This window comes from Centroberyx gerrardi, chromosome 5 (genome assembly GCF_048128805.1).
Source record: "Centroberyx gerrardi isolate f3 chromosome 5, fCenGer3.hap1.cur.20231027, whole genome shotgun sequence".
Taxonomy (NCBI): Eukaryota; Metazoa; Chordata; class Actinopteri; order Beryciformes; family Berycidae; genus Centroberyx; species Centroberyx gerrardi.
This window is the reverse complement of record NC_136001.1, coordinates 28,842,652-28,863,635: the sequence shown is the minus strand read 5'-3', so window position 1 is coordinate 28,863,635 and position 20,984 is coordinate 28,842,652. Positions and strand designations below refer to the sequence as shown.

The 20,984-nt window shown below is 44.8% G+C and overlaps 1 protein-coding gene across 1 annotated transcript in view; it reads left to right on the top strand.

The window, feature by feature from the left end:
* Positions 1-4,123: 4,123 nt before the first annotated feature.
* LOC139929921 (semaphorin-3F) overlaps positions 4,124-20,984 on the top strand; it is a 58,592-nt gene continuing 41,731 nt past the window's right edge. Inside the window, exons 1-2 of the mRNA XM_078283438.1 lie at positions 4,124-4,489; positions 7,165-7,336. Of these exons, the coding sequence (XP_078139564.1) occupies positions 7,219-7,336 (118 nt within the window). The 5' untranslated portion in view covers positions 4,124-4,489; positions 7,165-7,218. The remainder of the gene's footprint in view (positions 4,490-7,164; positions 7,337-20,984) is intronic.

Here is a 20,984-nt window from a genome sequence, read left to right as displayed (position 1 = left end):
CCGAATGAAATCACCATTCAAACTTTGGTAGGTGGATTATTTATTCAAATTTCGCCACTCAACTTTACGGCGACAGCCAAAAAAGAGTGTAGACGGCCTGCCTCGGAGAACAGAGGCGTATTGAGTTGGCTTTTTCCCCCCATCCTGATGTCTAGGTGTGTGATTTTATTCAATTACAGAATATTTACCTTACACATAATTTCAACATTGATGTAGGGCAGCGGCGGGTAGAAATGAACTCACCTGTTCCTCAACACACACACGCTGTGTCAAACACGCACACACACACACACACACACCTGCGCGCACACAGGCATATACTCCAGCCAACTCACTGGGGCACAAGTTTGTTTATCCAGCTCGGTCAAGAGCAGCGCACGGCCCTCCATCCCTTTCCCCATTTGATGTGTGAAAGGTGGAAGGAAATCAAAGCCATTTCCTTCGAATGGGCTCGGGTTCTGGCCGCTGCGGGTTGCGGTCCCCTTGGGCGGGAGACCGGCGGTAAAGTAACGTAGAGCCTGCGGAGTCTGGGAAGTGTATGGAGTTCAACATGTAGCCAAAAACAACAGCGGAAACTGTTGCTCAAAGGCACCAACCACAGGTAGGGTGAGAGGAAGGTGGTCCTGTAGGAGAGCTCCAAGCATGGAACTGTATACCTCCGTTCCAAGGAGGTACACACTGCGTACAACGTGAGCAGAGGGCCTAACCCCCCCCCCAACACACACACACACACACACACACACACATATACACCTAATTTGTTCATTTGCTTGTTTAGCTGAGTCACTACCTCACTCACCCTCACTCACTCGCCTCCCCTGAGATGAGAAAAGTTCTAAACAGACTCCGCTGTTTAATTGTCGGAACAAGTTTTACAGTGTTTAGAGTTTGGCTGTGATCTAGATACGATGCTGTGTGACAGTGCTTTCTTTTCCCATTTAAATGCTAATAACTCTGAGGACATCGTCGACACAAACCGCCAGGAGTGAAGCTTTTCTCCTATCTTGTCACAGCACAAGGTGAGCACTTCCCTGCTGAATTGGAAACATGACCAAATCTACAGCTGTTGACGCAACAAGCCGATTTTAAGTTGTATGAGGGCTTTGTGTCTGTATTTGTGTGTGTGTGTGTGTGTGTGTGTGTGTGTGTTTGGTGCAGACGTAATGCTTCCGAGAATCAGTATTATGCTCTAAACTTTGAACTAGATGCCTGGCAATGAGGCAGCCAGTGGGAAACAAAGAGCACATTGTGATTGAAATTCCCATCGTTGACCTGTTGACTGCTGGAGGCAAAACAGCACCGCAGGTTGCGATACACATTTTACTCTGAACACAAAAGAAGAAGAAGGATGATCAGTAAGTCACAAAGCACAGGAGACACAGCAGCTGAGAACATCTCCTCAGCTCTATGCATGGTCAATACTGAGCCATGTTTAGTGTCATCACCACATTTTTCAGCTCACCAACCCAAGGTGGATGCTGAGCCCCCTCTGCAAGGTTCAGCACAACATTAAAAAACTCAGAGAAAACCACTAAAAAGCACGCAACAGGGTGTTACATCTTTCCACACAGTTGGAGCTGGCATTGTATGGTGGGTGACCCCTTGAACGGCGTAAGAATCACAAACGCTGATATAGCACCTGGCATCCGTTCATGCCCGGAAGGCACAGCCCCATAGCAAGCACTGTTCACACCTCAGCTGGAATGCAGGTTCTTCAGCCGAACATTAAAACAACGTCATACACCACTTAGATAGATGTCAACAGCAGCTTTAAATCATGCGCTGGCAAGATTTTATCACAAATATTACAGTTCAGGCCCACTTAAAAACAAGAAGTCCTTCTGGCTAATGTACACAGCTCACCTTGGATTTCCATCAAGCAGAAAAGCACACTCACACATGAGGCCGTATGGAATTAGTCCTGACAGCAGCATACCTTTTCTTTTCGGTTTCTTTCAGAGGAACGGGACCGGGGAAGGAATGTATAGCGACGCGACTTCGGAGGAGTCGAAGGGCCCGCTTCTCGTCACGGCCAGAAAATGTGCCGTGTCTCCGCTGAATAGACAAGTTGTCCCGAAGAGGAAGCGGTCTGCTTGGGACTCCTCAAACTGATCCTTTTCTATTTGACCTCTGCCAAGTTACTTTAAAAGAGAACCTTTATGTCGGGTCAGAATGCAGAGCGAGGGGCTACAGAGTCGAACGTCACGGCTTCATATGGGAGAAAACTTAAGCGGGACAGTTCCTTTTGACCCCATTGATTCGACAGCTGAACACCTCACAAACTCTCTCTCTAACTCGCAGACAGCTTAATGGTGAATCGACCGCATGCAATTTAAAGTTCAAGATTGAATGAGGGACAGATAATGCAGGTGAGAAAGGACGCTGAATAGAATATGATTAAAAATGGGAAAATGTTTAATTTCCTCATTGAGCTTTAGAAAAGTCTTTACAGGCGGTAACTCAATGACTTTGAAGTGTCCAATCAGTGTTTGAATAGGGAAGCAAATTAAGCATTTTAATGGCCATTTTCCAAGTGCCATCAAATGAATTACATTTCTCACTCTTATTCAAATCATTGAGTACATAACCAAGATAAGACTTTTAATTTTTGATAAGTTGGACCCAACACTCGTTACATTGTCTGTGCGTTCCAAGTCACTGAAATGAACTAAGCAGGTCAAATATTCACTGGAATGAACTATAATACTAATAAACTAATATGGATGAAAGTTTTTATCAAGTGACTGGTGAAGTTTTTAAAAGTTATTTTTACTCTATAATCCATACTTGTAAAAGTATAACTTAAGTAAGAGTAAGTTATCTGGTTTATTTAAAAGCCATTCACTTGTTGATTGAGTGGGAAAGAAGAGCACATGCAGGCACCGTAAGCCAGATCCTGCGAACGTTTTCCCTCCACACCTCATGTGTGGGTGGCAGATGGTGGCTAGCTGGTTGTCACAGAGATAGAAGACGGAAATACAGGCAACTGATTCAAAGCAAGCAAACACCTCCTTCATGAAAGACACACTGCTATACTACAGCAGCTGTGGAAGGGATGGGAGACTATACTGTAAGACAGCACACAAGACTGTTACATGCTTACATGCATACTCATTTAGCTCAGGCATGAGCTGTTTTATTTTTCATTGAAGCACGAGTTGTTGTTACATCACCTGATATTTATATGAACAACAGCAGCAGCAACAATAATTACATTACAACTACAACACCTAGTACAACAATACCTTCTACTATTACTATTACTATTACTATTACTAATGCTACTACTGCTGCTGATACTGCTACTACTACTAGGCTACTACTGCTAATAATAATAGTCATATTTTCATCATCACTAGAGTTGTATGCCTCCAGCAAAGCTGTCAAGGCGTCCAAAATGTTGAATGATTGCATTTATTTTAGCATTTTCCAGGTGGCTCTATCTAGCTTGTCAAAGATTTATTAATGTCTTTATGCATTCATAGGTTTAAATTACATAGATTAACTGCTTTTGTATATCTTAACCATATGCAGCCAATTGCATTTTGTGTACAAACAATATCTAGGGATGTCAATTCAAATCCTAAATTAGGGCAAAGTCCCTGCATCTAATATCACTTGCAACCAAAACTTTCAAACCTGCTTATATTTGGCTGAATTAATAGGGTGGAGCTGGAATCGATCAATGAGATAAAGAATTAAAGTCGAGTCACCAAAAGTACACAGTTTAATAGGCACATTAGTCTTGAAGGCTTTCCTGGTGTGATTTTTTTTTTTAGATATGAATTCCAAATAAATGTTCTGCCTTTTTTATTTTTTTTTTTTTTTTTGGCTCTCATTATAATGATAAAAAACTACAAGATCACATTTGAATGGTGAGTCTATACCCTTGCCATGCCCAGCTGACGGCCGTGACAGCATGAAGTGATATAACGCCTCAGTGAATGACAGTGTCCCCCCGGCTGGCTGGAGGGGCGGCTCGGCTCGGCGCTGCCCGCCCTGTGGGTGTGTTTAAGGCAAATGGGCCTCTGCATCCACCTGCTAGCGCCCTGCCTCCCTACAGTCAGTCAGGAGCTCACAACTTTCCTGAGAAACACACGCTGCGCGCTTGGATCCCTTTTCCACTGTAAGGAATATTGCAAATTGCTTTTTCGCCCCCCTAGGAGATGTTCGTTTTGGTCATGCGACAACATCTCCTCGCCTTGCGATCTTGCATAAGACTGAACTAGAGAGATTTTTTTGTGCTTTTTTTTTTTAACTGCAGCCTTCCTGAACACTGACAACTCCGGGGCCAATAGACACGCTGCGTGCCCAGGTAAAGGCTGGCTGCCCCCCCCCCTGAATAAGGACTGTCCACAAGCAGCACCGGGATTTTTTATTATTATTCATTTCAACTTGGAGACGAAAGTGACCGATCTGTTGGAATTGGTTTGTTCAATGACTTGCGAGGTTGGATCTGAAGTTATTTTCGGAGAGCTGTAACAACAAGGTAGGCCAAATGACTTGTTTCTCTGCTCATTATTTATCATTTCACCCCGCCTTATTCATGGGATGAGAGGTTACAAGCCTGTAGCTGTGTGCTTTTGTTTTATTATTTTTGCAGCATAACCCAAGATAACCTATCGACTTGATTTATATACTTCTGCCTGTAAAAAAGATTAATAAACTACCAAACGATAATAGGAATTTGATCGCAGCAATTTTTCCTCAAGCATTTAAATTTCGTTTTGATATCCAACTTCTCATTCCTACAGTATGATGTTTTTTTTTGCTATTCATTTTATTTACCGTGCGCTTTGTTTCCACACCACAATGTTTACAGTACTGTCGTCCATACCAGAATCTGTTGATACACATATTATAGTGTATCTGATTTTCCCATTAACAAAGTTATTTGCATGTTCCTTATTATAGACGACACACACGCGTGGGCTCAGAGATGAAAAAAAGTTTAATGTGTGATATTATTATTATTTTTTTATATGTTTTTTCACGTTTCTTGGAATAAGCTTGTTGTGCATTAAGTGATGTGAAATAAGTCGTAACAAGTCGTCTGTCCTCGTCAAATGTTTTGGACGGCGACCAAATGCGCGTGGATCCTTTATTGTCCACTGAATATGAAAGCAGGATTGGACTCTGGAGGAGGGTTACAGAGGCTGGAGGCATGTTGTTATAGTAGATTCTACAGCCTAAGCACTTGTAAACCATGAGCAACTTGTGGTTATTGTCTTTTGTCTTTGGCTACATGTGCAAATATGTATTATTGCATTGCATTTGTCAAAAAAAAAGGAAAACTGCTATCCATGTAATTTGCAGGCATAAACACATGAGTAGACTGATTTTTGACAGCAACAAAAGGACCAGTTGATTTGCCTTTTCTTCTTAAAGTAAGCTATTTGGAGAGTAGGACTAGTGTGATGGATTCAAAGGTTTATTGTTTAGGCTTCCACAAGTGCTCCTTGAATGAATTTAAATGGATGTATCTATTCTATTACAAAATATTCATTGTGAGAGAGCAGTCATATTTTGCTTGTATTCTCTCCTGCCCCCTCTCTCTCTTCATCTCTCTCCTCAGTGTCATTTGTAAGCAGTGCTTTGTTTGACTTCATTTGCTTGTGTAAAGGAGTTGGTCTCCGTCTCAGAATAAACAGCTGGACGGTTAACAAATTGTCAGTAAATAGCGGAGGTTTAAACAGCTGGTTATGCTCATAAATCCACTCCAACCAACCAGTCCGAAGACTCTTTGGCTCTCCTGAAGTCTCCAAAGCAGTGTTTGAAGTGAAGACCTGGTCCAAAAGTCTTCTGGCCAATGTTTGAAGTAGAGACTTGGTCCAGAAGTCTTCTGGTCAGTTTTTGGAATGAAGACATGGTCCAAAAGTCTTCTGGTCAATGTTTGAAGACCTGGTCCAAAAGTCTTCTGGTCAGTGTTTGAAATGAAGACATGGTCCAAAAGTCTTCTGGTTAGTGTTTGAAGACCTGGTCCAAAAGTCTTCTGGTTAGTGTTTGAAATGAAGACATGGTCCAAAAGTCTTCTGGACAATGTTTGAAGTAAAGACCTGCTCCAAAAGTCTTCTTGTCTGTTTTTACATCAAGACTTGGTTCCCGGTAGTGTGTGAAGAGCTTCGAAAAACGATCATACTGTGAGTGTCCAGTCATTGAATTCAGGGTACTTTTCTGAGAATAGAGGGGGGTGAAAGAGTTTCACCACACCCTATGAAAATACAGAACCCTCTGAGAGTTCCCGCTGTGGGTGGCAGTCTTGCTTCTTCATGAAGTGGACAGCAGATGGTATAATGGCAAAGATCCCCAGATTTCTTTCTGAGTGGATGTGAGGGAGAATGGCCAAGGGCAAGAGGCTGCCTGTTAGCCAAGCCTCGCTGATGATCCATGAATCATTGTGATTGCTCCCTGGTGCTCATCATTGATTAACTTAAGACCTCATTGATGAACACCACTGCATTGTTTGGAAGACTTGCTAAAGTGTTCCAGTTGGCGTTTCAGGCTTTCATCACGACTTAATTTAACCAATTATTTGTTACACTTTTCTAGACTCATTCTAGTCTCTTTGATATCCTTAGTTTTTATTTGGTTATAGTTGATTACATCAGTAACATTTTTCTCTCTTTCTCTGGTAAGTGTGAAGACTTGGTATAACCTGGTATTAGGTGAACCCATAATTACAGAGCAGCACACATACGCTGTCATGAAGTAGGAATGTGTTTTGTGTGCCTGGAGAGGAACAGAAGAAAGGCTTCTCTCACTAGAGCCAGGGAGGCAACAATGGCAGCGTGATCCTTCCATCAGTTTGTCACACACACACACACACACACACCGACACACACAAAAGCACACGCACACAAAGGTCAAATATAATTTTTACCAAATGGAATTGTGTACAAAGCTAAAAAAGGTTGGCTCCTTTCCACCCAATTCTGTTTTCTGAAGCTCTCTGAGTTCTGGGTGTAATCCCCACACATCAGTGCAGCGTTGCCAAAGTTCACAGTAAGGGTCCCCTCGAGGGCCATTGTTTTGACATCTCGCCGAAATTAACTCGCGCGAAGGCTTTGACATAAGTGAAAATGTCATATTCTCGCTGGAGCTTTAGGAGTGTACGGTTGAGAGGGTTTCTTCTCACTGCCTTCATGTCCCTTCTTGTCCCTGCAGTGATTTTTGGTTATTTTTTATCGCCGTTTCTGTGCTACTGGAGGTTGGTTGACCATGCAGCTGGACGGTCTGTGGACGGTCCACGCCCTCCTGGCACTGTCCGGCTTCGCTCTCGGGAACCCAGTGATCAATGACCCCATGGCCGCACCCCGCGTCTTCATCTCCTTCAAAGGTAAGACCCAAGCCTTTCTCAATATACACAGACGTTTGATGCTGATGTTCTACGTCGTGTCGTTCTTCCTGTCTATCAACCTCCACTCTCTTATGATGTTCTTCTGATGTGTCCAACTCTTTTGCTGTCCTCCCCTCTGGGTCTCCTCATTAAATAGTCACCTCATCTGCTGGTTTCTTACACTCTGCCACGTGTACGCTCATTGTTTGACTGATGATATGACAGCTAGGTAATTGGAGTGATTGTGGTTTGATAAGTGCTGAATGTTTTCGAAGAGGGAAGACCTTACAGCATCACCAGACTCTCGTGTTACACCGCAGAGCCGCACTGTGTAGACCGCTAACAAATCATGCAATTCTAATTCGCTTCCCCCCCTTAAACCTCCAGGCATAGTAATACTCACCAGATGCTTTCACTGGGCTACATTGTACAAACAATTAAAAACATAAACAAAGCCCGCCAAAAGCACATATTGAAGATATGTGTATGCTGAGGGTCTGGCTTTTATATAGTTTAAAAACATACAAATGATTATTGTTTTAGTTAATCAAATGAGACATCTTTATTTTGGAATCCCTAAAGTGGAGCAACAAAGGGAGACAACATAATAAGGAGCATGTAATAACACTATGGCCATTATGTGATTAATCTCTGGTGAGGCAGACATGTACTTTAGGGGCTTTGTTTGTGCTTTTCAGCGGCCATACAGATTAGGTGAGATGGGATGCTGGGGTTTGCGGGGTGCAGAGCGAGGGAGAGGGTATTATCAAGAGCAAATTGCCAGGATCAGCCAAGCAGAGCGACGTCCCTGAGGCCTGTCCTGCTCGGAGATCAAGCCTTTGATTAGCATCCAGAGAAAAGCTAAGGGACCGAGCAGCGCTCCTGTTTGCTTTGCTTTCCATTTCCCAGCGCTCCCCAGTACAAGTTGACTTAATTAAGTGGACTGGCACAGTTCATTGTTAAAGGCGTTTTCCTGCTTTAATCAAGTTGGATTTAACACATCACTGAGCACATATCCAGAGCTCAGCAATGCTTTCATGCTTTTTTCCAAATATCATGTCATTGAATTCTTTACACTAAAGCTTTCACTGTGGTGTTGTTGTTGTTTTTTACACGAGTGTGTAAATTGTGTTTTTTATTCTATATGAATGGCTTTGCTGAGGGAAGACTCATTGGATGCTTTTGAATGCTTTTTGGTGCATCTTTGGATGGCTGAATTTGCCTGAAATGTCTTTGAAAGGAGCGGACTACAGGCAGTATTCTTCAGCTGACAAGCAGGGTGGAAAAAGCAAGGCTCTCTTGCTTACCTGTCTGTTTGCCTCTCTAGTCAATATGAATTTCACAGTCTACTGGTGCTGCCTCTCTCCAAGGAATGCTTTCCCCCTCCATTCAATATTATGACTCTCTCCCTTAATTGCTTTTCGAGAGGCCCATGTAGCTCTTACCTTGGCAAGCTGGCTGCACATTCCCAGATGCATCATGATGTTTTAAGTTTTTACTTGAGCTGTTTGGTAAGGCAGTTTACTTTTGACCAGCAATATTATTTTTATGGACTATGATAGCAAGTGTGAGCAACAATATATAAGCGTTCTATGTGAGACAGTGTGTCTGTGAATTTGAGGGAAAGAATGAGTTAATTATCAATTCCCTACTTCTAATTATTGATGGCTATGGCACTGTGTCACACTGAAAAAGAAACTTAACAAATTGTAGCCATAAAGCTGCATTTCTCTCTCAGTGTTGGACTAATAAAATCCCCCAAACTGATTAACTCAGTAGCTGAGGAGAGGGGTTAAGGACCATGACCCCCATCTGGGAGGCCCTCACTTCCCTATTAAAACAGGTAGAGTAAATCATGAGACCTAATTGTGTTGCCTGTGCTCCTTGTACTGGGCCTCCATGAAATGTTTCAAAGGGGAACACCATCTATGATACAAAGTCTACACTGTCTAAATGTCCAGTAGATATGAGGCAATTTTGCTTTGCAAGTTGGAAAATGTATCCACTTCACAGATACACATTTCAATAACATTGGGTCTGAAGTAAGAACCTTGAAAGTAGACTTTGTTCAGGCTGCTTATCGCTGTCTTCTGCACTAAATTCACATAGGAGATAGGGAAGAGATAGCAAAATCCAAGAAGTCTGCCTTAGTTTAGAAGACAAATAGGAATCGGTGTAATCAATGTCGGACGACCCTCCTAAATGGGCAACCCGAGTGTTGCGTACAAAGAGTAGGGGGAGTGAAGCGAGCCACCATGGATAATCAATTTAGCTTTTCAGGGCTAGTTGAGACAAGACTGCTGTCGCCAGCGACCCCGAAGAGAGTAATGTTTCTCCCACTCCCACCATCATATTGAATAGTCTACCTGCAACAGCTGAGAATGAGCTACTGTAGTTTGAGTTTGGGGTCTCGATTACTATTTTTGGTCAACTCACTGGCATCTTTTTAAATTTAATTCAATACTGTAAGTCCTCAGGAGCGATGCGGGTGTTGAATTCAGTAACTGCAAATGTTTCTTGTTTACACAAGTGGAGTTGTCGTATAGCGAAGGCATCATTCCAGATTTATTTCTTATTGAAAACAATGAAACCAAGCCAGGGCATTTTGTCCATCATTGAAGTGGAAGCCTTAGAATTAACATGCAAAAGGATTGTGTGAGAGAGCATCGCCCCTCCGTGTGAGACTCCTAAGTAATAGTTTACATGCAAGTCCCTTTGTAAATCCATTTAGAGATCATGGCTGCTGATTTATATGAGTATTTTTGCCAGATTATTCCTCTTGTAGTGAAATACCCACAGAAAACAGCAAATTACTTGAATGAATAAATGCACTACCAGGCAGCGCTCCAGGGAAGTTTTGCCATAATGTTTTGGTATTCCTTTGCGGTGAATCAAAGAGTGTAACCTTGCTGCTGTTGGCCCACATTCCCTCTCTGACATATTTGACTTTGTGCATTAAGCAGATCCCAATCTAAATCCATGCTTATGGCTCTGCCATTTCAGGCCTTACACCACCCATGAACCCCTGCCTCATCTGGGCTGCTATGACTTAACATTCATTCAAATCAATTAGAGAGCAATATTTTGTGACAGCCTATGCAATATTGATGTAAAATGCTCGCCTATGCTTTATATGCATTTGTTTACAGGGAAAGTGTGACTGCCGACTAAAAGCCATTAGTGACATTTCAGAGATCTGTAAACACAGGCTTTTCTTAGTCTGCTTAGATAAACAGACAGCAGGTAAACATTAGTTAAGAATAAACAAAGGCACAGGGTCAAGAGTCTCCACGATTGTAAATTTTCACTTTGAAGATCCCTGCAGACGTAATCTACGGCAGGGGATGGAGCCATGTCTTGCACCCCAAAGGCCATGGGGAGTTAACTCCTCTATATACACAGTGCAGCTCTCACCTTCTCCCGCTTGGTGTTAATGAAATTTGAAGCGGCTGTTCTCCGACTATAGCAATGGAGTTACGGCCCGTCAGTGCAAAGGAAAAGTCATTTTGAATACCACAACATCACAAGGATTACAGCTCGCCCCCTCCCCTCCTCCCCTGGCGTACATACTGGGCCAAATCCACAGGAAGGACCCAGAATGTGGGTCAACTTTGCCACGATACACACGCTCACCGCTGGCAACGCAGGTGGCAGTAAGAGGAAGCGGCTCTGGCTCGTCATTATTCCACATTTCTCATCTGCACGCCCCCCTGTAAAGGGGTGGCAGCAAGCTCCTATTTTTACTCCTCAGTCTATATCTGGTGTGTGTGTGTGTATGTGTGGGTGGGTGGCAGGGTGGGGGGCGGGGGGGTTAGAAACTCCCCTTCGGGGTTAAATGCCAGGCATTCTGGTATCTGTAGGCCCTTGATGTGCGGCAGTTATGTTTCTGATGCGTTACGGTTATTCCCATGTGTTTTTCTGCTTTTAACGCCTGGGAACAACAACAGACGAGGATTAAACTTAAAATGTGAGCTAAAAAGCAGCTTAGCACTGTTTGTCCATACAGTTAAACTCTTGTTTTGATAAATCTAACAGTTCACTATCAGTTCATCTCAAGCCCCTTTTACTGCCGCCCTCTCACTTATACTAGTAAATGTTTAAACTGTTATTACTGTCGTTCACACGATCCATCGCAGTGTTCACTTTCTTCTTTGCAGTTCAGAGGAATGCATTAGTGGTCAGAATTGGCCTATCTCACTCTCTTATCGCTGCTGACCCGATTAGCTATGACAGCATGCATTCTGAGACTGGTGCAGACTGCTCATTCAGGGGTGACTGTTTGAGCGAACAGCTATGATGCGGTTTCTGTGGAAAATTAGCATCCACGCCCCACTTGGCGGAGAATGAGCTTAATGCAAAGTGATCTGTACACCCGCTCAAGGTGATCATCCCTGATGCCTTCCTGGACGGCCTCTCTCCCTTTCTCCTCTCAGGCCCAATTCGCATGACATGGACACACCTTCACCCCAACTCGAATATTGCCGTATTGTTGAACCACATGCAGAAGCCACGAAACCGCTGCCCCAGTAGTCTGGCACCACTGCTAATGCTTGGCTGTGATCTCTAATTACTGTTTGCGAGGGCTGAGTCCATATAGTCCCGCGGCGGTAAAGTAATGACTGACAAAGCATTGAAAACCACTATTGCTTTGGCCACATCCCAGACCTCAGCTTCTTCCCACAGCAGCTAAGCCAGGTTATATTTAGTGTGAACCTCTCTTCTCCCTCAACAGGCACACAGCAGCCATTTGTAGTGCCGTGGTTAACCATTGAACACAGGCGGCAGGGAGGTGACGGCGGTTTAAGTGCAAACGCGGCTTGGTCCTGCCCAGCTTGCACTCTGCTGTGGTTTAACGACCGCGATCCGGCCGTCACGAGAGTGTCACTTTATCATTTAAGTCCCGGTGGGCCCAAAGCCTGCCTCGACAGTGTAAAACATTTCAAATTTGATTGAGTGGGTGTAGAGAAGAGAGTGCATGTTGAAGCAGAAGCGGTGCTGTGAGGTCTAGTCTGAGCCCAGTGATCCAGCAGCACTGTTAATCCTCCACTGTGCTGCGCATGACTTGCAACAGGGAGTTAAGATTTGCATGAGTCCCCTCCACTTAGTGTGTGTGTAGGTGTGTGTGTGTGGGAGGCAAACCAACAGTAGCTCCGCAAGCTTAGTAATTAACCCAAACTATTTCTTAATCTGTTGGCCCCTGCATGAGGGCAAGGGCAGGACAGGAACCCAAGTGTCAGTGTTATGTCAAACAGCGGCGCCCCTCTCTCACCCCTCCCCCTTGTCAGGTAGTTTATGTAGGGGAGACCGGGGATGGTTGTAACCTGGTTGTAACCCGGGGATGGTTGTAACCGGGGTTAGTTGTAATACTGTCAGTTTGACCAGTCGGGAATGAGATACGGTGGTGTGATCAACATTTTACAATGTCCACTTCCTTCTTGAGCTCACAGGAGAAGTTTCATGGCTCTGTGTGCAATGCTGAGGATTTTACACCAAAAAAAACAATATATAGCCTATTTTAAGATAAGATAGCAAAAATTTAGTAGTTCTCTTAGTGTTGTTGTATCTCTCTAGTTAGAGTTGATGCTTTAAATTAAAAAAAAAAAAATGTGGCGCCTTGCTCAAAGTGCTTTCAACAGAGTCAACTCATATTCACACATACACACACACACAGACAACACAGTATGTTACTATGTCGAAATGTTAAAAACGAGAGTTTAGGCTTTTGTTGAAAATGTAACAAACAAGATTTTAAGTTCAAAGGCTAAGAATTTTGTGACAATGAACAAAAGAGACATTTATGTTTATAAAAAGTTTTGAGAACGCTGAAATGTTGAACATGTTACAAAAGGGCCACTTTAAGTTTAAAGCTGAAGAATGAATAATTATCACTTGCATTTATTATGCTGAAAAGTTGAGTTTATTCAAACATCCTTCAATGAAATTCTTTCCTAGTGTTACATCCACCCCAGTAGTGGGATAGGGGCCTATCACTTTGTATGTGACATTACCTCACATTATTTGTAGTAGACAAATAGGGGTAGCTTGTACCAGTTTGAGACACAAACAACCACAGAGTTATAGATGCTGAAATCAAAAGTGTTACACCCATCCCTGGTCTCCCCTATATGTGTGTTGTGTGGGACAGATTTATGATATTCCTCGAACGCACATGGGTGAGATTGGAGATTGGTTTTTAGCACACACTGTCCCCAAATCCAGCTGTCATCTTGTGTCCGGCTCTGATGCTGCCAGTTTCCCTCTCAAAATAAAATAGCGGTCACAGTGTCATTTCATGGCCGTGTCAGCCAACCATTAGCACTGTCTGCCTCTCCCGCCCAGCGCTGATGCTGCGGCTCCTGGAATATCTGTTTTATTCTCTCCTTCCCATGGTTGTTAAATGCACACGAGCGTTTTTTATGACGCTCCATGAATCGGAGTCATTGTAGTGCAGGGTGTCACTGTTATAGAATATAGCAACCTGGCACTTCATTCTACATGTGCCCTGTGCCATATGGCCACAAGGCTGTAATGTGTATCACGGGCCACTTGGGTGGTCCTAATGTTTGATACATGGGGAAATAGTATCAGTGCTTGACTCCGGATTCTCTTTCTCACGCATCTGGCCAAAGGTTGCTGGATGTGCTGATAAAATCTCCCTTGCTTTCTTTCTCATTGTTTTACAGTGTCCCAAGGTGTGTGTGTGTGTGTGTGCAGGTGAGTAGGTGTTAGCAGGTAAACAGATTCTCCACAGGCTCAGTAGACACAGGCGTGATCCCCGCTGCGCTCTGCAAGGTCCCTACACTTCCACGAGCACGGGGATTATTCTGCGCAGGGAAACTGAAGGTGACTGTCTAAATATAGTCTAACCCGTCTTTGAACGCTCAGTTTCCTGGTGCGGTTCCCTGTCTCCTTTCCCCTCTCCCACTCACTTCCTTCTTCCCCTGGCGAGGGAACGGCAATAAATGCAAAAGGGAGCGGGGTGTTTGGGATTCCCGGCCGCTGCTCTCTTTTAGCCTCTGTAGGGAAGAGGGATGTGTGGAGTGTGTGGCGTTCCCTCTGTGGTCCGGGCTTCACCTGTGGGACGTCTTCCTGAGTCGGGTTACGGGCTCTGTCAGAGCCTCGCCACCGGTGAAACTGAGATCCTCTCCCAAAAAGACCGTGGACCCAGTGTTGTCTGTCCGTCTTGTCTTTCACAGACATGTTGTTGCATCTGTCGCCCCCCCCCCCCCCCCCCCCCCCCCCCCCCCCCCCCCCCACCACCCCTCCTCACCGTACTGGAAAATACCAGCCAAATTGTCCAGATACTGTGAATCACTTTCTCCCCACCAGCGCAGGCTCCGGTCCCATGTGTTTTTTATTTATGGACCTACACTCGTACTTTCTTTTTTTTTCTTTTTTTTCAGTTGTATATAAAAATGACCAAAAGTACAGAATTAGAGCAACCATTACAGAGCGGCGCTGATGCAAGCAATTATTTCTCTTTTATGTCCATGCAGAATATGGGCAGACATGTCGGAGGGGTAAATGCTTGCACATGTTAAAATGAAATTATGATATAATACTTTGTTATTTCCTGTAATCACAATGGCTGCCAGGCCAGTTTTCGTTTCAATATGGGAGCTAGAAGCTATGTCAGTCTCATAGTAGGACTCCTGTCAAATACGATTAAACTTCATGAACTTTTTTAGTCCTGTGGAGAAAACTGTCAATCACCACCTTTTGTTATTGTGTTCTCCCTTTGTTCAGGAAACTGTTAACAGATAATGACGGAGCATTTAGCGTTCCCAGGTTTGACATCTCGGTCCAACCAGGCGGGCCGGGTTAATCTGGGCCAATGGCTGGGTATCTAGCACACCTGCCAGGCTTCACCCTTCAAGGTTGGGCCTTTTTTCTAGGTGGCATAATTAAGACTTCCTGTGGGATTTTGTGTCTTTTCTCACTGGTGAGAACAGCGCATTAGCGGGGACTGGATAAACAGGTTGAGGACTCAGACTGGCTTTGTCTCTGCACTGCCGCTGGGGCTGAACGCTGTGTATTCTTAGCCCTCGTGTTTCTCTTGCGGCAGATTAAGGTGTCAGGTAGAATAATGGTCCAGACGGATTACATGACTCCATGGATCCACCTCAAACCTGTGCCCACGTTGTAAAGGATTTAGACTTTGTAAATGTGATATAATCATCTGCTTTTCCAAACATGCTGAAGTAGTGTCCTGTAGTGAATTACTTTACAACAACAGGGTGATTTAGGACAGTGGTTCTCAACGTGGGGTCCGGGGACCACCAGGGGTCCTTGAGGGGGGTTGCAGGGGATCCCCACTAAATTGATGAATTGTTAAACTTCACCATTATTTAATTTACAAGAAGTTAACATCGTTTGAGAATGTAGACGAATGACTGTTTTGTTTAGTTTCACTGTTATCTCTCTTCCTTCAATACAGATAGTGATGGAATTCTGGACAAAATCATGTCTAACAATAAAAATATTCTCAGACTTGGGTGTGAGAGACAAAATCTCATCAGATGGGGGTGCATGGTCTTAATGCGTACTAAATTCGGGGTCCTTGATATGAAAAAGGTTGAGAATCACTGATTTGGGAGAATGGAGAGAGAAAGAGAGAGAGAGAGACAGCAGAGATGGGGGTAAACGTGTGAGAGGAAAATGAGTGTTGCTGAATTCAGTGACCAGGCAGGTGAACAACTGTAAACCCATCTGGATACAGGGATAATCTGACTCCAACGCCACTCAGCCGCTCAGTGGCAGAATGGTGCTCACTTAGATCTGCAGACGAGGGATCGCACTTGATATTCAGTGCATGGAAATGTGGGCGACGTTCAAGGTTTAGTCACCTCCTGTCTGGGCCGCTGCAACTCCCTTGTAGCCGGCCTCCTGAAGTACTCCCTTCAGCCCCGACAAGTCATCCAGAACGCTGCAGCCTGCCTCGTCTTCAACCTCCGCAAATTCTCCCATGTCACCCTCCTCCTACACTCCCTCCATCGGCTGCCTGTGGCTGCTCATATCGAATTCAAAGCCCTGATGCTGGGATACAAGGCTGCGAAGGGATCTGCACCCCCATGGTCCAGGCCATGGTCCAGCCCTACACCCCCATACCTCTAGACCATGGTCCAGCCCTACACCCCCATACCTCCAGTCCACGGTCCAGCTTGGCTCTCCTTGCAGAAACCAGGTTATCACTTGTTGTCTCTTCTACTTCCTGGCTCGCCAGTGGTGAAGTGATGATCTTCCTCCTCCAGTCAGAACAGCACAGTCACTCCCTATCTGCTGTAAACTCATCTTTTCAAGAAGTATGTCATGTCACCCTCTTTCCTCTGAATCATACCCCCCCCACCACCTCCCCATCTCCCCTCCCTTACTCAATCTAATTGCTCTAAAAATACCTCCCATCTCTCTCCTTATTTTAATTATGTTGCCAGCACTTATCTGTCACATGATCGTTCTGTGGTCACAGCGATATTAGCAAGGAACTATGGCTCTCACACTTGCACTCCTCATACCGGTTGCTTGTAATTTTGGTGATCTAAGCTTATTCTACTGTTGCACAAATTGTAAGTCCAATGCCTATGTACAAGAAGTTTGTGGCTGATATTTTGAGTGTCATGACATGAGCATACTGTATACTGATGGAGTATCTTCTAGCCATGGGGAGTGCTAGGACAGGTTTGGTGAGAAGCCTGTCTCCATGCATGTACAGAGCCCTGAAGAGGTTAGCTATGTGGGAGTTTCTCTGAAAGGTCAAGTGGGAGGTCGTGACCCTGACTGGGGAGGTCAAGGCCGCCCCCCCCCCCCCCCCCCCCCCCCCCCCTCTGATCTACAAGCTCCACATAATTTCTCACCCTCTGTCAGTGGGGGATTCTGTTTCAGATGTGTCTCCCTGTCTCTGTGCTGAGACTTGGACCCAGACATGTTGTTGCTCTGCTCCGAGGCTTAAATACACCATGCTTAAGACCGCACACCATACTGTAACCTCGGGGGGAAATCAATTGTGTGCCATTAACAAATCACACACAATGAATAGACAGTGCATGTTGCAAGTGCAGCCAGAATGTTGCACTCGATATACATTAGTAATCCCATGCAAATTAGCTTGGGCAGAAACTTTTCATATATTAATGGCTTGTGTATCAGACCACGCATACATGTCACACTATTTGGTTGTTTCCCAATATGATAAACTAATAACAGGCTAATGCAGCGAACATTTTCTACTCTTCATGAAAATTTGGATATCTAAGAACTTGTGGGGTGGGATGATTTGCCGTTTCTGGTGTCCTTACAACTATAACAGATCTTGTATTTCAGTGATAAAGTTGTGTTTCATTTTTATTTCGGTCACAATGGCAGACTAATAACTTAAGATGATATAAAAGATTTTATAAGACTTATATTAATTATCCCCAAAACAAAATCTGTAACAAAGATTTTTTTGTTATAATTAATTCTATACAAATAGGCCTATAATAGGCTTGAAAAAGATCAACGTCTTGCTCTCTCAGTCTCTCAGCTGATTGCCAGATATGGATACATTTCTCAGTGAATCCTATGAGACTTTCTGCTCTTAGCTCTTGCAAGTTTGTCTTGTATTACAGTCTTAGGGAATTTGGACCATCGTTATGAAATACAGACACAGAGCAAAATGTTGGCCCGCCTCCAATGTTGTACTCAATCTAACATTGAGAATCACTGTTCAAAGTTCAAAAGCTACCGTTCAGTTTTTTACATCAACATATGGCCGAATATCCTGCCAGAATACTAGGCCTGATCGCTCTTTATAGAAACGCAGATGCAAGGGAAAGTATATTGCAGGCCAAATGCAGATGCATAGCTGCAACGGGATGCTATACTCATCATTTGATCATTTTTAAAGTCCAGTCAAGCATTTTTTCTAATTAAGACTAAACTGCAGTCAGCATTTCTCCCAGCCCTCCAATTCAATCATTTCAGCATGTTTGTTCCCTCCTTTCCACCTCCTCATCTGGTCAGTGATGGGGTCACATAGTATTCCACTATGGTAAGGGGAAATGAGGCTGTTTGGAAGACTCACTGATGAGTTTAGCCCACAAGGGCACTCAGGCATAATACAATACATGCACTTTGATGCCTTTGTAGTGGTGTGTTTTTGAAATGCTGATTTGGAGTTTTCCCTATTGCCGCCTCCTTGCCTGTTGGTGGAGTAGGTGTTAATTGCAATGTGTGGAGATGGACTCTCGCTCACATCCATTGAGGCCGGGCCAGGGCCGGCGGTGACCCCCCGACAGGCTGGTTTTGTCAACGACCCATCCTTTCAGGCACCCTCCTGCGGCGGTGCCTCCCCTTTATTGGCGAGGGAGTGAAAAAGGGGACCCTGGCATGCAACTCCCCTTGTTGTTGTTGTTGTTTGGTGTCGCCCACACACTCTTCCCCCTGTGAAGGTCCTATAGCTGCAGGGGCGTTTGTGTAGGTTTGCCTCTCATTCACGGAAGTTCATTCACGTTCTGGGAGACCTGGGGGTGGGCGTCAAACTGGCATCAGGCCTTTTTTGTCAATGAATGCGCTGCACAGCGTCCCGCAGGCCTTTCTCTACGCCGCCTATAGAGTCTTCAGTCCGGGTCCAAGGAGCTCCACTGTGGAGCTGCAAAGGGTAGACAGCGGTTTAGAATGGAGGTGAAAAATGAGGTCCTTGGATGGAGGGAAAATGAAAGTCGGAGGAGCAGAGGGGATTGTTTACATCCTCCCCTCCGGGCTGGCATGTTGCCAAGTCAATAGTGGGCCGTGTGTTGCAATACCAAAGCACGGTGGATTATGAGTATCAAGGATAATGCTTTTGAAACTATTTGGAAATGCTCTGATGTTGTTCACTTGGTTCAATCCCTCACTCCTTCGCCTTATCTCCTGTGATTATGCGGTCTCTCTCCTTGTCTGAACAAGATGTACATGCACTTGAGCTCATCAGATCCTCTTATTGTTTTGTAAATCTTGAGACTGAAGACGGCGAGGAGGGGTGGGGGGGGTGGGGGTTACTATGTGTGCTAAGTCTCTGTTTGACTTCTTAACTCAGTTGCTTGTTCTCCCGCTTAGCCGTTCAATGGGGGTTAATGAATACTTTATTGCCACTTTACTGTGTGGATCTTAGTGACCGTATTTAATTTCCCCCCGGGGACGTCCTGTGGCGTTTCCCAGAGTTTCGGAGCAGCCTACTTTGCATTTCCTTTCTGTGAGAAGACAAACGGGGCTTGGAGTCCAAGATGAACCACTCTGACAGAGGGAGGGAGAGACAGAGAAAGGGAGGGAGAGAGCGAGGACGAGAGACAGGAGAGAAGCTGGGCTAGGATTTCACTCCTACTTGTTTGCTCCCCAAACTCTGAGTCGGTCCAAAGTCTCTCTCATGGGCTACATTGTGGATCAGGTTTTACCTGAACTCGTCATCATCCACTTCTCCATTTTTTGACATGCTTGTGCTTTATCTTCCAGGGTGGAAATAAGAGACAGGCAGCGAGGGTGCAGGGTGAGGTATGGAGTGGCAGAAAGTGTAGAGGGAGAGTTTGTTGAATGAGCTTTCCAGGGCAGAGCAGTGGGAGTAGCACACGTTCAGCAAGCCTTGTCAGTAACAGTAGACTGTGGGACGCGTCCATATGCTGTCACTTTCCCTGGTGTTCAGCTCCACTGGTGTGTAATCAGGCAGTCGTCCATACATTTGTCACCATTGAGGTTGTATTTCTGCTCCAGTTTACTGCCAGTATGAACAAACTACTCAACTCCGCCTCATGCTTTCTCACTGCAATCCGACTGATATCATTACCCACCTTTGCAGTGTTTCTCCTTTTCGGCCCCTTGTGGTGACAAAACAACAACACATAACTCAGTCAGATACAGCTCAACTGTGACGAGTGTTTGCTATTTTAATGCCTGTAATTAAGTCAGTTAACCGCTCTCTTTTCCCGTCATGGTGCATGACCAGAGAAGGGTTCCAGGGGGTCCCAGCACCCACCTCTGTCAGGCCCTGGACCCCGCAGTGAGCGATGGCTTTTTAATGGAGGCCTCACAGCAGAAAGTATAGGCCTAGCTAGTGCAACCGACCCGAGGGGAATATTTAAAAGACTGGCAAAAAGAGCAGCAATGAATAAGCGGCTCTTCCTGTTTTCCTAAATGTGGAAGCAGCATTGAGTAAAGGTAATTGATCGGAACTAATTAGCGGCACAGAGATAAACGATGGTGAGGTGAGATGCGGCGCTTTTAATGACACACTGGGGGGACGGAATGCACCGCGGAATTAACTCTTGAGCGTCCCCGTTGAGGCTGCAGGCCCACAGTAAAGCTCAATCATGTGTTTGTGTTTGCAGGATAATCTCCAAGGCGCTTTAGGACTCGCTGGCCATGCTAGTGTGTGTGGAAATTGTTAGTGAATCAACAGAATTTTCCAGCCAACTGATTTGAGTTGTGATTTGCTTCCAAAAGCTTTTTTTTTTTTTTTTTTTTTACCGACGTGAAAGGAGTCCCGGCGAGGGCTCATGTCTTCGCACCACCAGCTGATGCCTGTCACCAATGCTGCGACCGTTCAAGGACATGGCAGGTGCTTTCAGTTTCAGGTCGGACACTTCCCGTCATGCTACAGCGGACTCTCTGCGGTCCTGCTGTCTTCGGTCGTCAGCTCTGA